General features: G+C 54.3%; 5 protein-coding genes across 5 annotated transcripts; 4 read left to right on the top strand and 1 right to left on the bottom strand.

The window, feature by feature from the left end:
• Positions 1-4,268: 4,268 nt before the first annotated feature.
• SPBR_08162 (LIM domain-containing protein) lies at positions 4,269-6,830 on the top strand (the record flags this gene model as incomplete). Its single annotated transcript, XM_040766400.1, has 3 exons — positions 4,269-4,377; positions 4,450-4,590; positions 4,645-6,830. The coding sequence occupies 3 exons, from the start codon at positions 4,269-4,271 to the stop codon at positions 6,828-6,830; spliced, it is 2,436 nt and encodes an 811-aa protein (XP_040614718.1).
• Positions 6,831-9,150: 2,320 nt separating this feature from the next.
• Positions 9,151-10,959, top strand: SPBR_08316 (uncharacterized protein; the record flags this gene model as incomplete). Its single annotated transcript, XM_040766554.1, has 2 exons — positions 9,151-10,830; positions 10,891-10,959. 2 exons carry the CDS (start codon positions 9,151-9,153, stop codon positions 10,957-10,959), a joined length of 1,749 nt encoding a protein of 582 aa, XP_040614719.1.
• An 827-nt stretch (positions 10,960-11,786) lies between these two features.
• Positions 11,787-13,019, top strand: SPBR_08507 (heat shock protein DNAj; the record flags this gene model as incomplete). The annotated part of the gene is made up of 2 exons (XM_040766745.1): positions 11,787-11,831; positions 11,910-13,019. The coding sequence occupies 2 exons, from the start codon at positions 11,787-11,789 to the stop codon at positions 13,017-13,019; spliced, it is 1,155 nt and encodes a 384-aa protein (XP_040614720.1).
• Positions 13,020-13,510: 491 nt separating this feature from the next.
• SPBR_08755 (uncharacterized protein) lies at positions 13,511-13,869 on the top strand (the record flags this gene model as incomplete). Its single annotated transcript, XM_040766993.1, has 2 exons — positions 13,511-13,731; positions 13,755-13,869. The coding sequence occupies 2 exons, from the start codon at positions 13,511-13,513 to the stop codon at positions 13,867-13,869; spliced, it is 336 nt and encodes a 111-aa protein (XP_040614721.1).
• A 1,117-nt stretch (positions 13,870-14,986) lies between these two features.
• SPBR_08078 (RasGAP group protein) lies at positions 14,987-19,357 on the bottom strand (the record flags this gene model as incomplete). The annotated part of the gene is made up of 1 exon (XM_040766316.1): positions 14,987-19,357. The coding sequence occupies one exon, from the start codon at positions 19,355-19,357 to the stop codon at positions 14,987-14,989; it is 4,371 nt and encodes a 1,456-aa protein (XP_040614722.1).
• Between the last annotated feature and the right edge of the window lie 1,203 nt (positions 19,358-20,560).

Here is a 20,560-nt window from a genome sequence, read left to right on the forward strand (position 1 = left end):
CCTCAAAGATAATTCTGGGCGCTTTCCGCTTTCAATGACGAGAATGACAGGGACGAAGCAAGACGCTGGAACAACCGCTACTTCTGAATCTGTTTATCATGTTGTCTCGATTGGCGCCGGACACGAAACAGCAGGAGGCGGACAAGAAACAGTGGCCCCAAACTCGACCAGGAGTAGAGTAACGAAGGAGAAGCAGCTGGACCCAGACGGCAAAACTATAACGTCGTGGAGCGAAGTCAAGAAACAAAGGGAAGGACACGACAAACAACGTCAACAAATACCATCAACAAACTGCATCAACATAAATGTAACCATGCAGTGAGATGACTTACTTTGTATTTGTTCCAAAGTAAGATACGATGTCCTCTGTAATTCTCCGTAGTGGTACGACATACCGTATGTGGCAGTTTGTATCTGTTTCTGTTGACGTCGACCTCAAATGTTGTTGTCCGAATCCTTCAAGGGCCCAGTATGCAAAATACTCGGCTGGTTGGGAAAAAGCCCTGGTCTGTTGTCGGGGGTATCAGCCACTAGATACGAGCGGCGTCAGGGGTAATTAAACTGGTGATCATCAGGTGGCTTACCATTTTGTGGAGAAGGGGGGGGAAAGGGGACCACCACACTGCCTTCCCTCAGCTGTACCCCGGCTCCGGTTGACTTCCCAGTACAGAAGCAAAGAGCGCCAGACTGAGAGGATGCCGCCTTTTAATGATGTATTTCTGTACCTTGAAGTATTGCACCTACTGTATGATGTAGGTTTTACGTCGTATCTCACCATAGCAGCCAAGCTGCTAAGGTACGTACCAATATCAAGCGGACATTGGGACAGTTCTCGATTCCAATGATCCATTTTAAACTTTCGCTTTTGCCCTGTGCACTCGAACAGAACCGTGGCTCGGCGACGGAGCAAAAGGGAATTACCTGCGCGACAGAGTAGCTGTGGAGCCAATGGGCTGTCGACGACTGACATACGATGTAATTATGGCGTTTGCTGCAGCTTGTATCCGTATCTATCGGCGTGGTATTCGGCGTGCGGTCTTGTTTGCGACGTGGAGCATTGGCAATGTGTTCGGAAATGGGGATCATGCTGGCGATAACAACAAAACAAGGACAAGAGCAGGGGCCAACAACTCCTCAGCACAGGGGTCACTGGAGATCATATTGGCCTATGGCTAGAATAGGGAAGGGGCGATTTCCTGAAGCGACCTGAAGGGTCCTGAAGAGGAAAGAGCGGCGGTAAAGATATGAAAAGATCTAGACAAGGCGAGAGCTGAAGGGAAAAAGGGGAAAGAGCAATGTGCTCGGTAAGTGTGCACTCTGCCACAGCACACATGCAGGCAAGAGCGGCCCTCTTTCTCTTTCGTGGTGTGTGGTGTGGAGGCCCGCCCGAAATCCACGACGTAATCTTATTTTTTATATATATATATATATATATATTTTTTTTTAGTTTTTGTTGCCTCGACTGGCGACCGTCCGCCGTGCGGTCTCGAAAAAAATGACCGACAATTGTTGAAATTTCGATATTTCCTTGACGCAAGCACTGAGGCAGTCTGGACACACCGCTTGTCTTCTACCGGTCTAGTGAAGCAAGATATTCAGGAACGGGGATTAAGCTGGTTGTGGCGGTGGCAGTTAATGACAAAAAAGTTAGATAAGACTCCCACAAAAGCAATCAAAACGGCCACCGGCGTGCTCATAGCCAATTCGATATAGATGTTAGATACACAAAAAATGACACCAGAAGAGCCAGAAGGACCAGAAGGTCGTATGGAAAAGGCGATGCCGAAGTGGTGTGGGAGGTGACAGGTGTTTCTATTCGCTTAGAGCTCCCGCGATTCTTGTAACACAGCATTGCCGTTACGTTTAGCTTTGATGAAAGTACCAGTCGTGCCGTGGATATTTGCAATTAATCGTTCAATTTTCTACGACGTACGTCGTTCACCTTGTGATATCTGGTCACAGTCGTTCTTACCCTACGACGTATGATGCCTCACCATTGCACTTTCCCCCACTGTGGCCCATGCCCAATCTACTGAGTGTTCATAGCAATCGCCAGCTTTGGCGTGCTTTAGTCGAGATTCTATTCCCGTCCATGCATCAAATTTTGGCTGGTCTTTTCATTTCCGTAGGCCACGGCCCTGGCCTTTTCGACTCCACGCACTCCATGGCTCCAGTTTTGGCCAGACTCTCATCAGAGACTTGTCTTCTTGGACAAGACGAGACACACTGGCCCAGACAGACCACTGAGTCACCCCACAGGCAAGGGCGACTTGTGATCGCCTCCACATCTCGGCCGTTTTCCTCCTTGTTCTCTCTTTTTCTTTTTGCAATGGCCCGTCTTGGGGCTAGAAAGGAGAAGAGGCACACTAAAATTACAGCGACTTACCAAAACAGAGACAGACAGTCCACCTGGCCGTTGGACTTTGTCTTAATCGAGTTAGGAAACTGGATCAAAAAGGAAGACACGGAAGAAGCGAAGAGGCAAAAATACGAGGAGAGGAAAAACTGAAGTGAAAATAACCTTTTGTGAGGGCGGCATGAACTGATCAATAATATAGGTTGTATGGCAGGCGGCAACCTGACTTACACCACACTGCCCTAACTCGTGGGCTCTTTTTTCGAAACGGCGACCCTTGCTACCGCATCGTGATCGACAGTTGCCCAAGCAAGACGGAGGACGGAAGCCGGAATACGGAAGAAAGAGAAGAGAAGAAGACACGGGAGAAAACAGAGCAACAAATAAGGGAAAGGCAAACGGTATCAAAGCGGCCTCTGCCTTTTTACCTAGGCAACCAGTCGGCCTGACACTGTCCCGAATAGAGCTCCTTTTTTCACGTTTGAGGTTGCATTTCACCGACTGCAAGCGAGCATCGACTGACGTTTCTCATTTCCTCTCTTTCTGAGACTCACTTCCCGCTGTCTACGAAGTACCCTCCCTTTGCCTTTCAATCAATTTCTTTCAAATGTTTTGGCCCTCGCAACCCCTTCTCTCAATAACTCGCTGCATGCCTCACACGTCGCCTTTCTGAGAATAGATCCGCTAAAACGGGTCTCCCTCCCTTTTGGACATCCGGTTCTGCACTCTTTTTACACTGCACCCACCATTGTTTAATATCTCCCTGCGATCCTCACGTCCACTGCACATACTCACTCGTTTTGCCTCTCACAGCCTCATTTGGCCTCACTTGGCCTCGTTTCGCGTCACTCTTTCCACTTCTCCATTCCTCGCTGCATCCGTGCTCGTACATCGCGTCCGTGCCATCCCTCTTACTTTTCTTGCTCCTCTTGCTGCTGCTTACAAGGGGAAGGGGTCCCTGTTCAGTAGTCTTCTTTACGGCGTATTTCTCTGTTATTTTATTTTTATTTTACTTGGCCTGCACCGTGCCCTTTTTTCTAATAGCCCCCCCCCTGCTCGCTCTCACCTCTTTCATCTATTTCATCAAAGAAAAGCCCCATCTGTTCGATACAGCCTTGACCACCTTTTGATCCTCCTCTTTTGACCCCTCCGTTTTCGACACACGAAACGCAACACTAAGCAACTGTTAGCCAGGGTCCTCGTTTCCCCGTCTTTCTTGGGCTTCTCTAAAACTTTTGCTGGCCTCCAGATACGACACCGTATTTGACAACCTCAAACTTGGCCCTCCTCTTTTGACCGTCTTTTCTTTCAAATCCACTCGGACTCTCGCTTTCAAAACACACTCGTTTCTTCTAACCCTGCACATTGACCCCTGTTCACCTTCTTTTCCATCTTCTCGTTTACTTTGCTTGCTTTCTTCCTTCCTCACTTTCTTTCTGGCTATCTTCCCCCTTGTCCTTCTTTCTTACAACCCGTAATTCTTTTGATCACGCATTTATTTATTCTTTTCTGTCTCAAACAACTCTCTTCATCACTGTTCCAAATTGGGCAACTGGTCGTCTTCCATCGAATCGACAACAAACACATCACGCCTCGACTGGACTTAAACAACGCCATTGTTTGGAAGAACATTGGGATCAAAGGAAGCAGCACCAAGGACAAAAGGCAACGACCTGGGACCCGCGCCGTGCGTCAAACCAAAACACAATCAACAACGACATTTGAAGCAGTCGGCAACACTGCGTATACATATACATATGAGCTGTTGGCGAACGGAATTGACCATCGAGGACTAGAATACCCCTGGAGGGAGCCCGGCATTTGATGTCCTCACCACCGACGACGATAACAACAACAACAACAACAGCAGCAGCAAGAACAACATCACACCACTTCACACAACACGCACAATATGGACCGGCCGGCAAGCTTCTTGCCGACCATCAAGTGCTCGTCATGCAGCCAGGAAATTGAGATCTCTATGATGGGCGAGCACATTTGTGGCAAAGTAGCAGAAGAGAGTGCGTTAACGTCGAACAAGAAAACGATACTGGAAAAGGTGGAGAGAAGGAGAGAACTAACACCGCCCACAGGTGCACCGGCGCCACCGGCCAACTTTGACCAGTTCGTGTCCTATGGGAGCAAGAACGGCAGCAGCAGTAATTATGGCTACAGCAGCCGCGACCAGGACCGGCCAAACCGTCTGCCACCACAAGTCGACACATCGGCAGCGAGTGAGTTCTCTTTCACGCCAGCTTTACTCCTATACACATCTAACAGACTTGTAGATCGCAGTTACTACCGCACAGGACAGCTTACACCCGTTAGCAACTCTAGCGGCTCCCAGAGTGTCTCGCCCAAGACGCCTGTTGGCATGATGATGGGTGGCCTGCGGACGGGCGGTCTGGGCGGTGGTCGTGGCAACGATCGCAACATGAGCGATCGCAACGACCGCAACGACCGCAACACAGGCAGCAACGACTACTTTGAGCCCAAGATTGCGGGCGAGTTCGACTCACCGTCTGCATATGGCTCATCGACCCAACCCCGTCGACCTGGTGGCTACGGGGGCCTTGACGATGACGCCTATCCGCCGCCATCCAGCAGCCCCAAGCGCCAGCCTGCAACCAACCTGCTGCAGCGCATGAACACAATAGCCCCGGGGCCCTTTGACGTTGATAACAGTGGCCTCGGCCGCAAACCCACCAACGCCCGCAATGCCTTCCCGCGGGCGGCCAACAACTCGGACTACAGCCGGGAGAACATGGAGGGCCGCAATCTGACGCTCGACGACGACGACTTCCAGCCGCCCGCATTCAACCGCGCCGGCACATTCCCACGTCTGAGCGAGAGCGCTGAGCTGCCGTCGCGCACACCGTCGGCACCGGGTCCTCGCCCTGAGCGGAGGCGGCAAGCATATAACGATGGCTATGGCAATATGGGCAAAATGGGCCAAAACGACAATAGTAACAGCAACAACTCGTATGGGAGCAGTAGCCAGCCGTCGGACCCCATGCGCCGGCCTGTCATGGGCCCCGACACGTCTCGTGCACCACCGCCACGCACCAGTCTGCTGCGGCCGCGTACGTCGGGCCGTGACGACTCAACTGACTCCAGCACTCCCACCATTCCGAAAATCAACCTCGCCGCCGAATTTGGCATTGGTAACCCGTACCATTCAGCGTCGGACTCCATGTCGTCCACTGTGTCGAGCGTAGCGAGCCGACCTGGTGGGAATCTTGCGTTGTCGTCCTCGCAATCGTCGTTTTCGTCGGCATCGTCCTTTACGACTTCGTCGACGTCGAACTCGCCAAACAAAAATGGCACAAACAATTATTACAGCAACAACAACAACAACAACAGCAGCCGTGACCAAGTCCGCGAGGTGCCTCGCGAACAGCCACGAAAGCCGAGCAATGCGTCTAACATGGCCGACTTCGACAGCCTGATGAATGACCTGCAAGCGCTGAATCCATCTGAGGATCTTCGCGATGAGCGCCGAGAAGAACGCCCTCGCCCTACCCAAGATGAGCGTGGCCGCAACGGCAGCTATGGCGGCTTTGGCGCCTCCAACCCCCCCTCATCCAACAGCCGCTCATCCCCTGACCGCCGGCCTCCATCGCGAGGCCGCAATGCGATGCAGGACGACACGGATAACGGTTATGGCAGCAACGGAAACGGAAACCTGCGCCGGGATCCCAGTCGTGCACGTGATCAGTCCATAGGTGCGCTGTCCCGTAGCGGAAACGGCAGTAGCTGGTCTCGCGGAGCAGGGGCGAACAACATGGCGCCGCCCATGCCTGCCGTTCCCACAGTCCCGGTCGTGCCGACCATGCCTTCTCGCGGCAACTGCAAGGCTTGTGGCGACCTCATCACCGGCAAGTCCGTGTCGAGCGCCGACGGCCGCCTCACTGGCCGCTACCACAAGGCTTGTTTTGTGTGCACCACCTGCAGCGAGCCCTTCTCGTCCGCCACCTTTTATGTGCACAACGACCAACCATACTGCGAGCGCCACTACCACGCTGTCAACGGAAGCCTGTGCGGCAGCTGCGGCAACGGCATCGAGGGCTCATATCTGGCGGATGAGGCCGACAGCAAATTCCACCCGACATGCTTTGTGTGTGCCGACTGCCGTCTGCCTCTCGAGGACGGCTACTTTGAGGTGGCAGGCGCCGTGTACTGCGAACGGGACGCCTGGAAGCGGGTGCAGCAGACGTGGCTGTCGCAGGCGCCGTTGACTCCGGCTTCGTCGGTCTCATCTGCCTCGTCTCGGGGCGGCATGGGCAACAATCTTGCGGTCCCACGTGGTAACGGTTTGCCCTCCGGCCCCGGCGTCTCCCGTCGTCCGTCTGTCGGCCTGCCGAATCCCAACGCTCTCGGCTCAGCTGCACGACCGTTTGGTCTGCCCAGCGGCAACCGTCTGGGCCCACGCCCGCGGATGGAGAAGCGCATGACACGGCTGGGCATGATGTGATGACTTGACCTCTTACCTCTTCATTTTCTTCTTACTTTCTTCTTGATGACTGCTTTGTCATCTGTTTTAATACCGCCACGTTACATCTTCTTTTCTTTTTACCTTTTGATGACACGACATAATCCTACCTCTCTCTTATTTCTCTCATGACGACTTTCTTTATCTCTTTTTCTTGCCTTTTCCTATTCCTGTTTTCTTTCTCAAATATACCCCGGCCAGATCGGCAACCCGGTTGAGGAGTTTTTTTAGTCTTATTCAACTTGGTTTCTTTTACTTTATACTGTTTTTTTTATTCCATTTCTTTGTTCTTCTTCTATTCGGCTTTTTGGGTGGACTGGGGATGGACGAGGGCTTCTGTGAAGGCAGTCTTTGTCAAAAGACAGGACGTTCGATGTGATTATAGCTCAAGAGAAGCCAGCGTAGGAGCCAGAAATGACTTCATAGAACGCAAAGCTCAAGGCAATACCACATTTTCGGCAGAGAACCCCGAAAGGGATCTTTTCTGTAGTTATAGATGCACTTTGTACCACTTTCTTATTTTCTATTTACGGTGAGAGTGAACACCACAACGACGAGTCTTCGTTACCAAAGGAGACCGGCAATAACGAAGGCCTATGTCGTAGCTAATATATTATTAAGACGGCATACGGTGAACGTCCCGCGATCGTTGTCCGAAACTTTTGCACTAAAAACCAAGGTAGTGTCGATCAACTTGCCGCTTACCGCCAGTGCAAAGAGAGCTCCCCGCAGTGCGGAGTTACATTAATCTCAAAGGTCGACCTCGGCTTGGGTTAGTGTGCGGGCAAAGAAACGGCTCTTCAAACGGATTGGCAAGGACTTTGGATGCACAGACCGGAGTATGAATGCGAGAACGAGGGGAGTGGAGATTGAGGGCAAAGATGTGACGAAATGCACAGGGACAGAACCGGAGTGAACGGCAGCAAGGCTATTTTGCAAGTTTGCATCGAACAAGGTCTGCATCGATTCGGAGCCCCCTGAAGCCATAAGTCAACCGCAAAGTGGCACGGGTGGGAGCTAAACGGTACATTGGTACAATGCCACATCGAACGTGCCCCGTGGTTCACCAGCAGTTGCACCGCCCGAGATAAACACTGTCTTGCGTTTACTTTTTGCGTCTATGAAAGAGGAGAAAAGGTCCGCTGTAAGTCCGAGATATTTGGCGGCGGAAGACAAGAAAGAGGAAACAAGATACAGAGCCTGTCGGAGGCTCCTGCTCAGAAAGAAAAGGTCATGGACGGCGAATGGGCTGGCGCCTTTCCCGAATGGGAAACAGCAAATCTGGGGAATTGCGCTGTTTGATACCATCGCACCGAGCTAGAGAGCTAAAGTGCGGGGAGGGAAGGAAGCAACGGCAGCGAGGCCACTGAGCCTGCTAGTGTGTGAGGAGACGGTCCAAATGTTTTTACGAAGAAGGTAGCGAGCACAGCGCAGAGGGCAGGACGGTTCCACTTGGCTGTCCAAGTTCAAATGGCAGCTCTAGCTTAAGAAGGGACACAATGATGACAGGTACGACGGACATCTTCTGTTTGTAATACGTCGACGTCGTACGATAGCCGTGCCTGCCATTTTGTGTTCGGCTGGCAAGACGACTCGGGTTCCTGAGTTCCGTTCCGATGCGTCGTTCCTGCCAACTGAAACGGCGTTGGGAAGCCGCAACAGGTAGATAGCTGAAAGGGGATATAGGGAGAGGGACAAAAGAAGGAAAGAAAAGAAAGAACGATGGGTAAAAGGAAATAGTGTTGTATTTGCTCGTTCCTCCGACGTCCTTCGTCCTTTCCTGTCTGGGCATTTTCTGGGCTTCTTGCCCCCCATCCCTCCCCTCTTCGTCGCCTCTGCCCCGTCTAAACAAGGGAAGGTACCACATACGCCATTGCGCCAGCCTCGGCTCGCTTGCTTCTGTTTTGGCCAGCTCCAGTCCCTGATCGCGCTGCTCCTCTTTCCCATGCACAACTCCGGGGATGGGGTAACGCGGCTTGTCGGTATGCACGATGGCCGAAGGATCCCCTCTCTCTCCCCATATATTTACTCGAGCGAGGTACGCATTGCTGTGGCCGGCCGTTGACCGTGTTCGTTCCGATTGTCGATTCACATCTGCACAAACAGATTCAGTGCTGCCTTTCCGGTGACCGCTTGTCCTTCCTTCTTTTACGTCGAGTTGGCAAGCAGCTGTTGACGCCTTTTTGTCCTTCCCTTTTAAGCTTTGCTTTTGCCACAAAACTACTCGACGGTGTTTTACTTGGCGACGATATCCGCGATATTTGATCTGACGACCATCACTTGACAATACAAACCCGACACCATGACGATCGTTTCACGGCACAACTCACCGATTCCGCGCTGCTCGCTGCAGCAGTGGATTTTCGGTTCGTCCCAGGAACCGCTGTCGGACAAGAGGCTCCTGATCGATGCCGACCGGCCCGACACTCACTTTATCTCCAAGTCTGACTACCGTCTGCTGAGCAAGCGCATCGCCCTCGGCTTGCAGGATGCCGGTTTGGAGGCCGGCGACCGGATGCTGCTTTTCTCGAGCAATGACATCTATTTCCCCCCCATCTTCGTGGGCACCCTCATGGCAGGCGGTATCTTCAGCGGCGCCAACCCGTCGTATGTCGCGCGCGAGCTGGCCTACCAGCTGCGAGACTCGGGTGCCAAGTTCGTAATTACCGCCGCCAACAGCCTGGCCACGACTCTCGAAGCGGCGGACGCGGTCGGCCTGCCGCATGACCGGATATACGTGCTTGACGCGGTCCCAGATCCGCCTTCTGATGTGGTCTCGACCGAGAACCCGCCGAAGCAGACACTGCCCGATGGTGGCGCCAGCGGTGTCCGGCACTGGCTCGATCTCTTGCAGGGGAATCACCGGCGGGCGCAGGTCTGGGACTGGGTCGAGCCCACGGATCCTGCCACAACCACATGCGCTCTCAACTACAGCAGTGGCACGACGGGCATGCCCAAGGGCGTCGAGATCAGCCACCACTCCTATGTGGCCAACTGCGAAAGCGTTGTCTCTGTCGGCCGCAACGACCCAGATATTGTCGCCGCGCGCCAGCGCACGGTTGGCCTGTGCTTCCTGCCCATGTACCATGCATATGGGCAGACGTACTTTATCGCCATCATGGCCCAGATGGAGATCCCCGCGTACATAATGGGCAAATTTGACTTTATCAAGTTCCTTGACCACATCCAAAAGTTCCGCGTCACGACCTTGTCGCTCGTGCCACCCATAGCCGTGGCCTTGTCCAAGCACCCCATCGTCAAGAAGTACGATCTGAGCAGCGTCGAGGCTGTCTCTAGTGGTGCCGCACCACTGGCCAGTGAATCTGTTGCGGCCCTCCGGAAGCTGTGGCCCAACGCCGATGTGCCCGTTCGCCAGGGCTGGGGGATGACCGAGGTCACGTGCACGTGTTTGACATGGACCGCCGATACCGATGCTGGGGACGGTTCAGTCGGCGAGCTTGGAGCCAACTACTCGGCGCGGCTGGTGGCGGTCGACGAAGGAGGTGGCAGTGGCTCCCCGAAGTACATCACCGAGGCCAACAAACCGGGCGAACTCTGGGTGACCGGCCCGACACTGATGAGAGGCTACTGGCGCAACCCCAAGGCCACCGAGGAAACCATCCATGTCGACGCCGACGGCACCCGCTGGCTCAAGACGGGCGACATTGCCTATGTCAACCGCTACGCCACCGGCGCTGGCTTCTTCATCGTCGACCGCCGTAAGGAGCTCATCAAGGTAAAGGGCAACCAGGTCGCGCCGGCCGAGCTTGAAGCCGTGCTGATCGAGCGGTCGGATGTCGTCGATACCGCCGTAATCGGTGTCGCAGTTTACGGCGAGGAGCGGCCTCGGGCCTACATCGTGCGCGCAGCCGGCTCAAAAGCAACCGGCGAAGACATTGCGAAGTGGATGGCAGCACGGGTGGCACCGTTCAAGCGGCTGACTGGCGGCGTGGTGTTTGTTGATGAGATCCCCAAGAACCCGGTGAGTTTGCTCCTTGTCATTTGCTCTTATCCGTGTAATTTTCACGACAACTAACAAAAGAAGTCGGGCAAAATCCTTAGAAAGATCCTTCGGGACCAGGCGAGCAAAGAGAGATGGTCAAAGCTGTAGAAGGCTGTCGATGACAAAGCATTGCTATGAATGGAGCGTCAATTTCGTTGTTTCGTGATCTTTGCTAGATACATGCGAATCTCATAATGTTGTTGACGGACAAGACTAGAAAGAGAAAGAAAAGAGTGACGAGATATGAAAAAGCAACAACGGGGCTTTTAACTGAACGAGATCAAGAGGTCGTGCTTGGGAGGGGAAGCGGAGTCGGCGGATTTGAACCAGGTCCGTAGCAAGCAGTAAGCACGGCAGTGCATCTCACCCCCTCTCAATCGCACTTTCCTTTTGACCCGGACCCATTTACGTCAAGCTCGGATGGTCTTACCCGATTTGCCAACATAACGCAAACGAGCGTCTTCTTTCCAATTTTTTGTTGGAAGGTGTCAGGTCGTGGTTCCGTTCATTGTTGTCTAGAGGCAGAAGGAGCTTTTTGGCGGAGTCCTTTGCTGTAAGACGAAGCTTCTCATTCGCTGGATTCAGCAGCCCAAATGCGTCTGGGCCACAACGGTCTTGCCCGAGGATTTATGCACTGAACGCGAATTTGCCTAGCGCTGACACTACCAATTAAAAAGACGTGCCAGGGGTCAACGACCACTCAAGGGCAGAAAGGGACACTTTGCACCAAAAACGGCCAAGTGAAGCTATTTCGATCGTCCTTCCACTTTCACTGTCGACACATCGACAACTCAACTCACTCGTCGCTCTTCGACCTCGTTTCTTGCCCTCTTTTTGACGATGCCGACCCTCGACCTCCCATGATTTTACCACCTTAACGACTCGACAACGCAGTATCATCGCCTCCCAAATCCCCAACCCCCAAACCCGTCGCCATGTCCGGCCTTCTCTCCCTCGTCGGCTGGAGCTTCCTGCCCAACGTTTGTTTACCTCCATCTACCGTTTCGTTTTTATTCAGGCTCCCGAGACGCATCTAACACATGCACATGCACGTCTAGTTTGTCACCGGCTGGACACAGTCTATATACTACTCCCTCACCATCCGCGCAGGTGACCCGCGGCCCATGCCCGGCACCCCTCGATTTGCCGAGCACCGCCGTCGCATCCACATCCTCGTCGTCGCCCTCTATCTGGCGTACACCATCTACGAGGCTGACTACGAACTGCGCCGTGCCGGCTCCTTCTACCGCGACATTGGCGTGCCCCTCACCGCCACCGACCGCGAGATCAAGTCGCGTTTCCGCCGTCTCGCCGCCCTGCACCATCCCGACAAAGCCGGCTCGGCGGGCGCCGACGAGGCCACCATCAACGATTACTTTGTCCACCTCAAGACAGCCGCCGACACGCTGCTCGACCCCGCCCGCCGCTTTGCCTACGACCGCTTCGGGCCCGTGTCTGTCGCCTGGGCCACCAACAACAGCAACAATGGCCAGAACCGCTGCTCCACCATCTACGACTTTGTCTCCATGGGCGTGCGCACCCTCACGCCCTACTATACCGTGGCCGCCGCCGCGCTGTACGGGTTGGGCCTGGTTGGCTACCTGACGTGGGGCCGCTATGAGCGCTGGCTGGTCTTGACGAGCGTCTTGGTCTTTGAGCTGCACACCATCTCGCGTCCCTACCACCCGCAGATCCTGACCGACGTGCTCAACCCTCTGTTCGCTGCATTGGTGCCGCAGCACGGGCCCTACTTGCCCTTCCAGGCCATCCAACTCGCCCGCAAGCTCAGTTTGACCATGTACATTGCGTTTTCGCAGATCGGACCGCTTTTGGGCGCCGACACGCGTAGCGGCCAGGTTGTGACCGCCGACAGCGAAGCCAACCCGAGTGGGGGTGCCCAGGGTGCCGCCGACCCGGCCCTGCTGGCTGCGCTGGAGCGCCTCGAGAGCACAAGCCGGTCACTGGACCAAGACGCCACGCGGCTGCTGGAGATGGAGATGGCGCCGTTTGTGGGCCAGGACGAGGTCCTGAGCAATGTGCGTGGCAAGATCAAGGAGTGGCTGGTACAGAACACCATCCGGGCAGATCCCATGGTGCGCGACGCTGTCGGCCGGTCGTTGCAGAAACGGCGGACAGACGCACCAGCAGGCGCACGTGGAACAAGGTAGACAGCAAGTTTGTTGGTCGGAGCCACTTCTGCTCTTTTTCTTAGACATGATATCAGCTCCCTTTTTGAGATAACCCTGTGCAATACAATAGACTTGAATTTAGAATGACTTTCTTATTGCAACGTTGACAGAAGCACTGGATCCACCAGCAAACATGAGAAACAGTAACAGCGCCCTGATGTCAATCAATGTCAAACCCTCGCCGGTCCATGGCACCCGCACTACCTTGCAGTGACATCTAATCGTACTTTGATTGTCTCGACAGCATCATCTGCGCAAGCTTGCACTCTTCGGCAAAAATGGCCTTTTTGAATGTCTACGTCACATTGTTAGCTGCGAACGATCAAGACGGCAACGAAGGCACAAGTTTGAGAAATACCTTTTCGTTTTCCTTCATCTCCTTGGTGGCCTCCGCTGCCGCTGCATCGAGCTCCTTCTTGGCCTTGGCGAGAATCTGGTCCCGTTCTTCGTCCTCCTCGTTCTCGCTCGTCATGGCTTGCAACACGTCCATCGCCTCCTTGTGCGCCTGGTCCCACTCTTTCCAGAGCTTCTCGAGGTCGCTCTCCAAGGCCACGGCGGATGCACGGACCATTGCAATGCGGTCGACAACCCGCTCATTCTTTTCCACGGGACCTCCGCCACCGACGTCACCGCGTCCAGTGCTCTCGCGCGTCTGCACCTTGACCATCCAGGACTCGGCCGACCGGCTAAAGTGTGCCTGCTTGCCCACCACAGTGGACAGAAACGCTTCCTCCCGCTGAGCCATGCGGCCGAGTTCAGCCTCGAGCTCGTCTTGGGCAGCGGCCATGCGGTTGGTGGCTTCCGAGTGCAGCTCCTCAGCCCGGCTTGAGTAGCTTTCTGCAGAACGTGAGGTCAGAATGGGCCATGGCTGTTGAACTACTTGGTCATTGACACTCACCCTGCAAGCCTGTGAGATCGGGCCGGTCAATTTCGATCACAGGAGGAGATGTCGATGCCGTCCGAATTATCTGCGCGGCCGGGGTGACGACGGTACGCAACGAAGAGAATGACGACGCTGATGACGGCTCGAAATATTGAAAGGCATGGTGTCCACTGCCAACGGCATGGTTGGTCATCGTAGCCTTAGCGACAAGGCCAGACGACCGGCTCTGGTTCTGAATTGACTCAAAAAAGGCACCGGTCGGGTCGATGGGCACTTTGTGGTGTGTCGGTGGAGGTGTCAAATCGAGATCGCGGCTAGATAAGGCCCTCGCACTGCTTCCAACTCCCTTCCCACCCTGCTCCTTGTCGTCTTGCAGTACCGTTTGCAGGCGCTGCTCAAAGATCTCTGACCAGTCAGCCATTGTTAAGCTATGGGGAGCTACAGGGAACAAAAAAAATATGGTCCCGAATCAAAACTTGTAGTGGTTGATGCGCTGACAAAAGAAGATGAGGTTGGTGGCCAAGAAATCCGATTCTCGATGATACTTTCAGGGGCGAGGAATGAGACACATTCCGCTTATTGTGAAATTCAAAATGTAAACAATCGGAAGGAGCGATGTGCGCACCGTCGCGAAGAGAGAAGGAGCTATCTCGACCTCCTACTCAATGCAGTCAGGGGTGAACGAAGGCGAGAAGTTCACTTTCAGGGAAGGAGCGACGATGGTTTGGACCTTGAAGCTTCGTAAGCAGTAAAAACAAATATGTGGTATTGGGATATATGAAAGAGTCATCAAAAAAGCTATTGAAAACATATGCAAAATTGTGACTAATATACCAGGGGCGTTTCAGACGCATACACAAAATAAAAAAAGCGATGCTTTTCGCCGGAACCCCCATTAAAGCTCTCTACTTTTCGACTAACTCAAAAAGAGTCTGCAAAGGTATAAACGTCGGTAACGGACGAGAGGCCGTCGACGTACGTAATATAATACAGACGAAAAGCAGCAAAATCAGTTGGACGGGGAAAGGTAGACAGAATAGATGTCTCATAGGTTAGGCCGTCACTACTTGCTCTGCCGTGAAGGAAGGTCTGGCGCGCCAAAGGCAGAGGGTGACCATGACTCGCCCAGATCAAGGTGCCGGCTCTTGGACGACTTTTCTGACTTGGTCGGCTTGTCTCGCTTGGTGAGCTTATCCGTATCCTTGTCCTTTTCCTTAGCCTTATCCTTGTCTTTGTCTTTTTCTTTCTCTCCCTCCCTCTCTTTGTCTTTGTGGTGGTGATGGAAGATTTTATGGTGTTCGTGTTCGTGGAGTTCACGGTCCTGCTCACGGCCACGTTCCCGCCCTTTCTCGCGGTCTTTCACTTCGCGCTCCCGGACTTGCTCGCCGTCCTTGTTGAACTCACTGTCTCGGGTGTCCAAGCCAGGCACGCCGATATGCTCGGGGCTGGCTGTCCGGGGTTTGCGGTTGATGATACCACTGAGGAACTTGCGTGCTTGTTTGCCATTGCGCAGGATCTTGATTGACCCGCCGATGTCGTATTGTTCTTTACCATTGCTGTTGCCATTGTTGCTGCTAACTTGGCGCTCCTTGTGGTCACGTCCCCAGTTGTCGTCCACCTCGCTGCCCGAGGATCCCGGTGGTGCCAAGCCGCCACTGCGGCTGCCGATATGGCCGCTATAGCTGTTGACGCTGACGCCCTCGGCGTTCTCCATCCAAGTTGAGCTGTTACCATAGGAGAGATTCACGGTGTCCGCCAAGCTAGCCTGTTCCATTGACTCAGCGAGTGTTTCTTCCGGCTTGGGATGCGAGCTGTCCGTATCCGTTGATTGACGAAGCACCACCGTGCGCGTAAAACATTCGTCTGACAGTGCCTGGAGCTCCACACAGACACCGTTGAATTCCAAGAGGTCGCCGTCGTAGACGTGCGTGGGCGCGGAGAGCGGGTGTGCGTCCATCCACATCTTCACCAGAGCTGCGATGTAATGGGGCTGGTCGATCAGATAAGGGAGGCTAGGAAAGCCCTCGCGAGCTGCAGGAGACAACCGGCCCATAATGGCGATGGGTGTCGAGTATGAGGCTGGCAATATCGGGGCGGCGTTCACTTTCTCCGCGGGAATTGAGCACACAGCATCGATAAAGTCCTTGACCGACTGTCTCTGCCCGGCTAAGAAACGGTTCATGGGTTCCATCCAGGTCTCCTTCTTGCCAATCGTTGACAGGTTAGCAAGTGCCTGCAATCCTTTGGCAATGAGGGTGAGAGTCCGCTGCGCCTGAGGGCGGGGGTGGTCGCGCAGCAGGCCAAACAGCTTGGGGTTCAGAATCGCTGGGCAGATAAAGCGGAGGAAGAGGAAGCCGGACACACTCGTGTACGCGACAGTACGCAAAAAATCACCGTACCGGTCCTCAGCAACGGCTCGGATGTATTTCAAGATGTGGCGCAACTCCGACGGGAATCGCGCGGCCGAAACAGTGATGCACTCCCATATTTCATAGGTGAATCCCATCAGTAGCTCCCAGTGCTTGTGAATGTCTTCATGATTGGACACCTTGCTGGGGTCCACTTCGCAGTCAGGATTGACCTCGTTAATCTCAAAAATCTTCTCGGACAATATCTCTTCGAGATACTCCTTGCCAAGGCGGCGCATGTGGAACTCCAGTGCCTGTGTCAGCAGAGAGTTGCCACGGAAGAGCAGATTGGCTTCTCCTTGAAGTGAGCGGCCCATGTCACGAACCATCTGTTCTCGGTCACTCGAGGACTCCATAGACTCGTTGGACCGGAGACGTCGACTGAAACGCATCTTCTTCATGGTCGTCTGGTTCCCGATGCCGTCGATTTCGTCCTCGACTAAAGCCATGAGCCAGTCCGCTGCTGTACCGGAAACTTGGAAGATGTTCAAGAACACCTCAGAGAGCCGGCGCAGGCTACCCGGCATAACTTCCGCAATCTGCAGGGTAAGACCAGAGCTGAACTTTTGTAACATGTCTAAGACAGGCTTGTATTCTTTGACGGATAGCACGGCTAGCTCTTCGTGGTGGACTTTGATCAGCATCGTGCCAACGGTCTGCTGCCTGTCGTCAATGACTGGAAGCCAATGCTCATGGTCTTTGCCTTTGTCCATGTCGGCCAACGATATGTCGACGGCACCGTAGTTGTATTCGAATAGATTTCCAGTCTGGGGCAGGCCCAATGACGCTTGGAGCTGATGGGTGAAGCTGTCGAGACTTCCATCCACCCGCTTGAGAACGACAGACAGATAAGGAAGCGTAGAGGGTAGGTCGCCGAACTCGCAGTCTTCTCGCCAGAACGGGTTCTTTGTGTCTGATTTGATGGTTGTTCGGGCTCGTACCTCGCCATCAAGAATCACCTCAGCCAAGTAGTTCCCAATCAGCTGCTCGGGATCATTGTTCTTTGCTAACTTGCCATGATGCCGTTCATGGGTGCGCTCCTGAGGTAGCACAGGAACCGGGCTGCCGTCGGGTAGTATGCGGGGTTTGATTTTAGCCTCCGTAACCCGCAAGTTCAAGGTCTTCTCGAGGCGGAACAGCTGCCGCTGCCGTGTACGAACAGGCGTCTCTGATGACCCCTTCTCTCCAAGCCCCACGAATTTCTCGTCTGGGGTTGGTGGTGCCGAATCGTCCTCGACGGCTTCCTCTCGCTCGGTCTGCATGTCCGTTATCGAATACACTTGGTTGTCCTTTGAGGGATCCAATACGTAAACGTCAGGGACAGCAAAGGCTCGCAATAAGACAAACCACACCTCAAAGGCAACTCGTGAATCGAGGGCGATGTAGACAGGACGGAAAATGGATAGGTGCGTTGATGTTGGTGCGTAGATGGGGAAAATGGCGATGCAATAGTCGTCGTCGAGCACTGACTTGTCCAACTGTTGGATGGCGCAGCGACTGAGCTGAGCAAGCTCAATGACTGATAAAATTGTGACATCGTTCTCCGTCATGAGCTTGAATTCACCATTTCCTTGCAAAATGCAGGAGACACGGCGCCATGATGTCTGTATGGATCTGAGGTCACGCGTGGAAGGCCGCTTCACAATGGCGCGTGGTGATGTAGCGGCGCCCTTGTCCCACAGCATGACCTTGCCGACCTTGATGATGGCTCCTTCTTTGACCTTTGCCGCCGACGCCCGGCGTTTACTAGAGTCAATGGTGGACGAGCTCGTGCTACGGCTATTTGGCGGCTTGGAAGTGGCTGGAGGGGCGGCCACGACGCCGGGGCTCAGACGTAGCTGCTGCCAGCAGAGAAGTGCGGCGAGCCACAAATCAAATTCGGTGGCCACAAGAGGCCGAAAGATGATCTCTGTTGTCGCTTGGGCATTGGCAAGCTCCAAGCACCTGCCGTCTTTATCGGGCCGGACTGCGGGCACAACACGGCAGCCGCGAAGGTCGGCCACCAATGCCATATGGAACGGACCATGGTCACCGGCGTCGAACATGAGGCTGCCCTTCTCTTCTTCAATATACGACATGCCCTGGTGCCACGACTCCTCTCCCAGGTTCCGGTATTCAATTTCACCGCGCATCCTTCCACAAAGATTTTTCATGAGCATGAGAACTTTGTTGGCATTGTCGGTCGGGATTGGTAGTGGCAATGAATCGACGGATGGTGGTGGTGAAATGAGGGGCGAGGTTGGACGAGACGTGGATCTCTTTATGAGCCGCCTACTAGAGGACTTTTTGTCCCTTGACGAAGTGACCGAGGGGGCAGAGGACACGAAACCTGTCCCGCCGATAGATGAGACGCTGCCGGCGGACGAGGACGCCGTGATGCGGCCAAAGGGAGCTGACGTCGGTGTGGCCTGGGTCTCAGAGGATCTGGTGGCGGCGATGTGGGGATAGCTGAGCAGCGACTCAAGCGGGGGTCCTTGCAGCGAGGACGTCGAGCGAAAGGTGCTATCGACCGTGCCTGACGAAGAGAATGAGCCAACCCTATTCCTGCTCTCGGGAGAGGCGCTGGAGACAAGGGGTTCGCGAAATAAAGAAACACCATCCATGGTGTGCGTCCGAGGACGCAATACGGCGGGCCGGGACGGGGGACTGGACTCAGAAATGGTGCTGTCAAAGGGGCTAGCCATGGTGTCGCTGAAAACAACACCCTGTCGACGACTGGTTGTGCTGCCATGGTGGGACAGAGCTCTTGGTGAGCCCTGTGGCGACATGGATCCAAATACGCGTGGTGGTAGGGGAGGTACTGTGGACGAAGAGATGCCGGAATAGGCGTTGGCCGCATCCAACAGGTCTTGTGTGACGATTGTGCTGTGGTCGAGGGGTTCAGGTGTGACAGCTCGAATCGTAGGCTGCATGGCGGGTACCGAGGCAGGGGGTGCTGGGTCGCTCGGTGCTGTGGAGGTGTTGGTATTGATATCAGTTGTCTGGGAGGAGACGGATGGCAGCGGAAATGTGGCGCTCTCGCTCATGCGTGCAGGTGTTAATGGCGACTCTGGCAATGAAGGAAGATGAGGAGCGCGAGACGACGTCTGGGATATCTGCGATCCTTGAGACACATGAGGTACTGTCCCATGGTCGAGCTGAGGGGCAAACTGTGGGTTCGGAGAGGTGAGGTGTTCGGGCAAGCTCACGGGCCGATCCCTGTCACGGCCTCGGTCACGATCCCGTTCGCGGTCACGACCGAATGAGGACCGCCCTTCCATTGTGGGCGGCCACGTTCTTCAGGATCTGTGGTAGGTCGAGTTAGTGTTAGCAATGCTTCTGCATTGTGCAGAAGCATAGCAGAGCTGCAATCGACCAGGCGATGTGCTGAGGAAGCTAACGCTTGGTGGTCGGAGGCTCCCGGTCGATCACCTTTGTACGTTGCGGTCCATTTGGTTGAATACATCAATGGCCGATTATGAGGCGCGGCGAGCTGGCCTGGTGTTCCGCCAGCGAGTGACGCAAAGTGAATAGTTGAAAACTGTGCGCAAGTGTCAACCGGAGCAGCTCACGTCCGGGACTTTGTCAAACCAAATTCTTTGCGCTGCGCATGGTAGGTCAAGGAAGTCAGATAGGGCGTCCGTTGGTCCGTTACCATTCTCGAGCCAGAGCAGCGTGCGGTGAGCGGGGATGAGGAACAGCTGCACGGATGTTGTTGATATGCAACAGTAAATGAGAGCCAGAAATGACAGAAGAGAGAGGAATGCAAATATACTCGGACAACAAGGGGAATAGCGAGATGGCGCGACGGAAGAGGAATGAAAGACGCGGAAGACAATCAAAGCGAGGGAGAACGAAAGACAAAGCGGCGACCGCGGGGAAGGTTGCTTTGTGTGGGTATGGACGACAATTGAGGAGTCTGAGAGGAGCGAGAAGAGTTTAGAGGCTCCACTTGCGAGGCCTGCGGTGTCCGTAGACTAGTGCGAAGAGAGCACAAGCTTAGGACACAATGTCGATGGGGAACCCGCGTATGTCGTAGCTTCAGCAGCCGTGGTGGTCTAAAGGCTATCCAAATCACAGGCAAATAATTTCGTGGTTGCCGGTGCGTTGCAAGATAAGCTCGTTCCTGTGATGGGGCTGAGATGTCCTTGATTGCGCAGCTGATGATGACTAGCAGCCCTTGACGTTGTGCCCATACAGCGCGAGCAGCGTGCTCTTCCTTGGCCAGGTGCAGTATCAGCGGAATTGCA

This window comes from Sporothrix brasiliensis (assembly GCF_000820605.1).
Source record: "Sporothrix brasiliensis 5110 chromosome Unknown Cont22, whole genome shotgun sequence".
Taxonomy (NCBI): Eukaryota; Fungi; Ascomycota; class Sordariomycetes; order Ophiostomatales; family Ophiostomataceae; genus Sporothrix; species Sporothrix brasiliensis.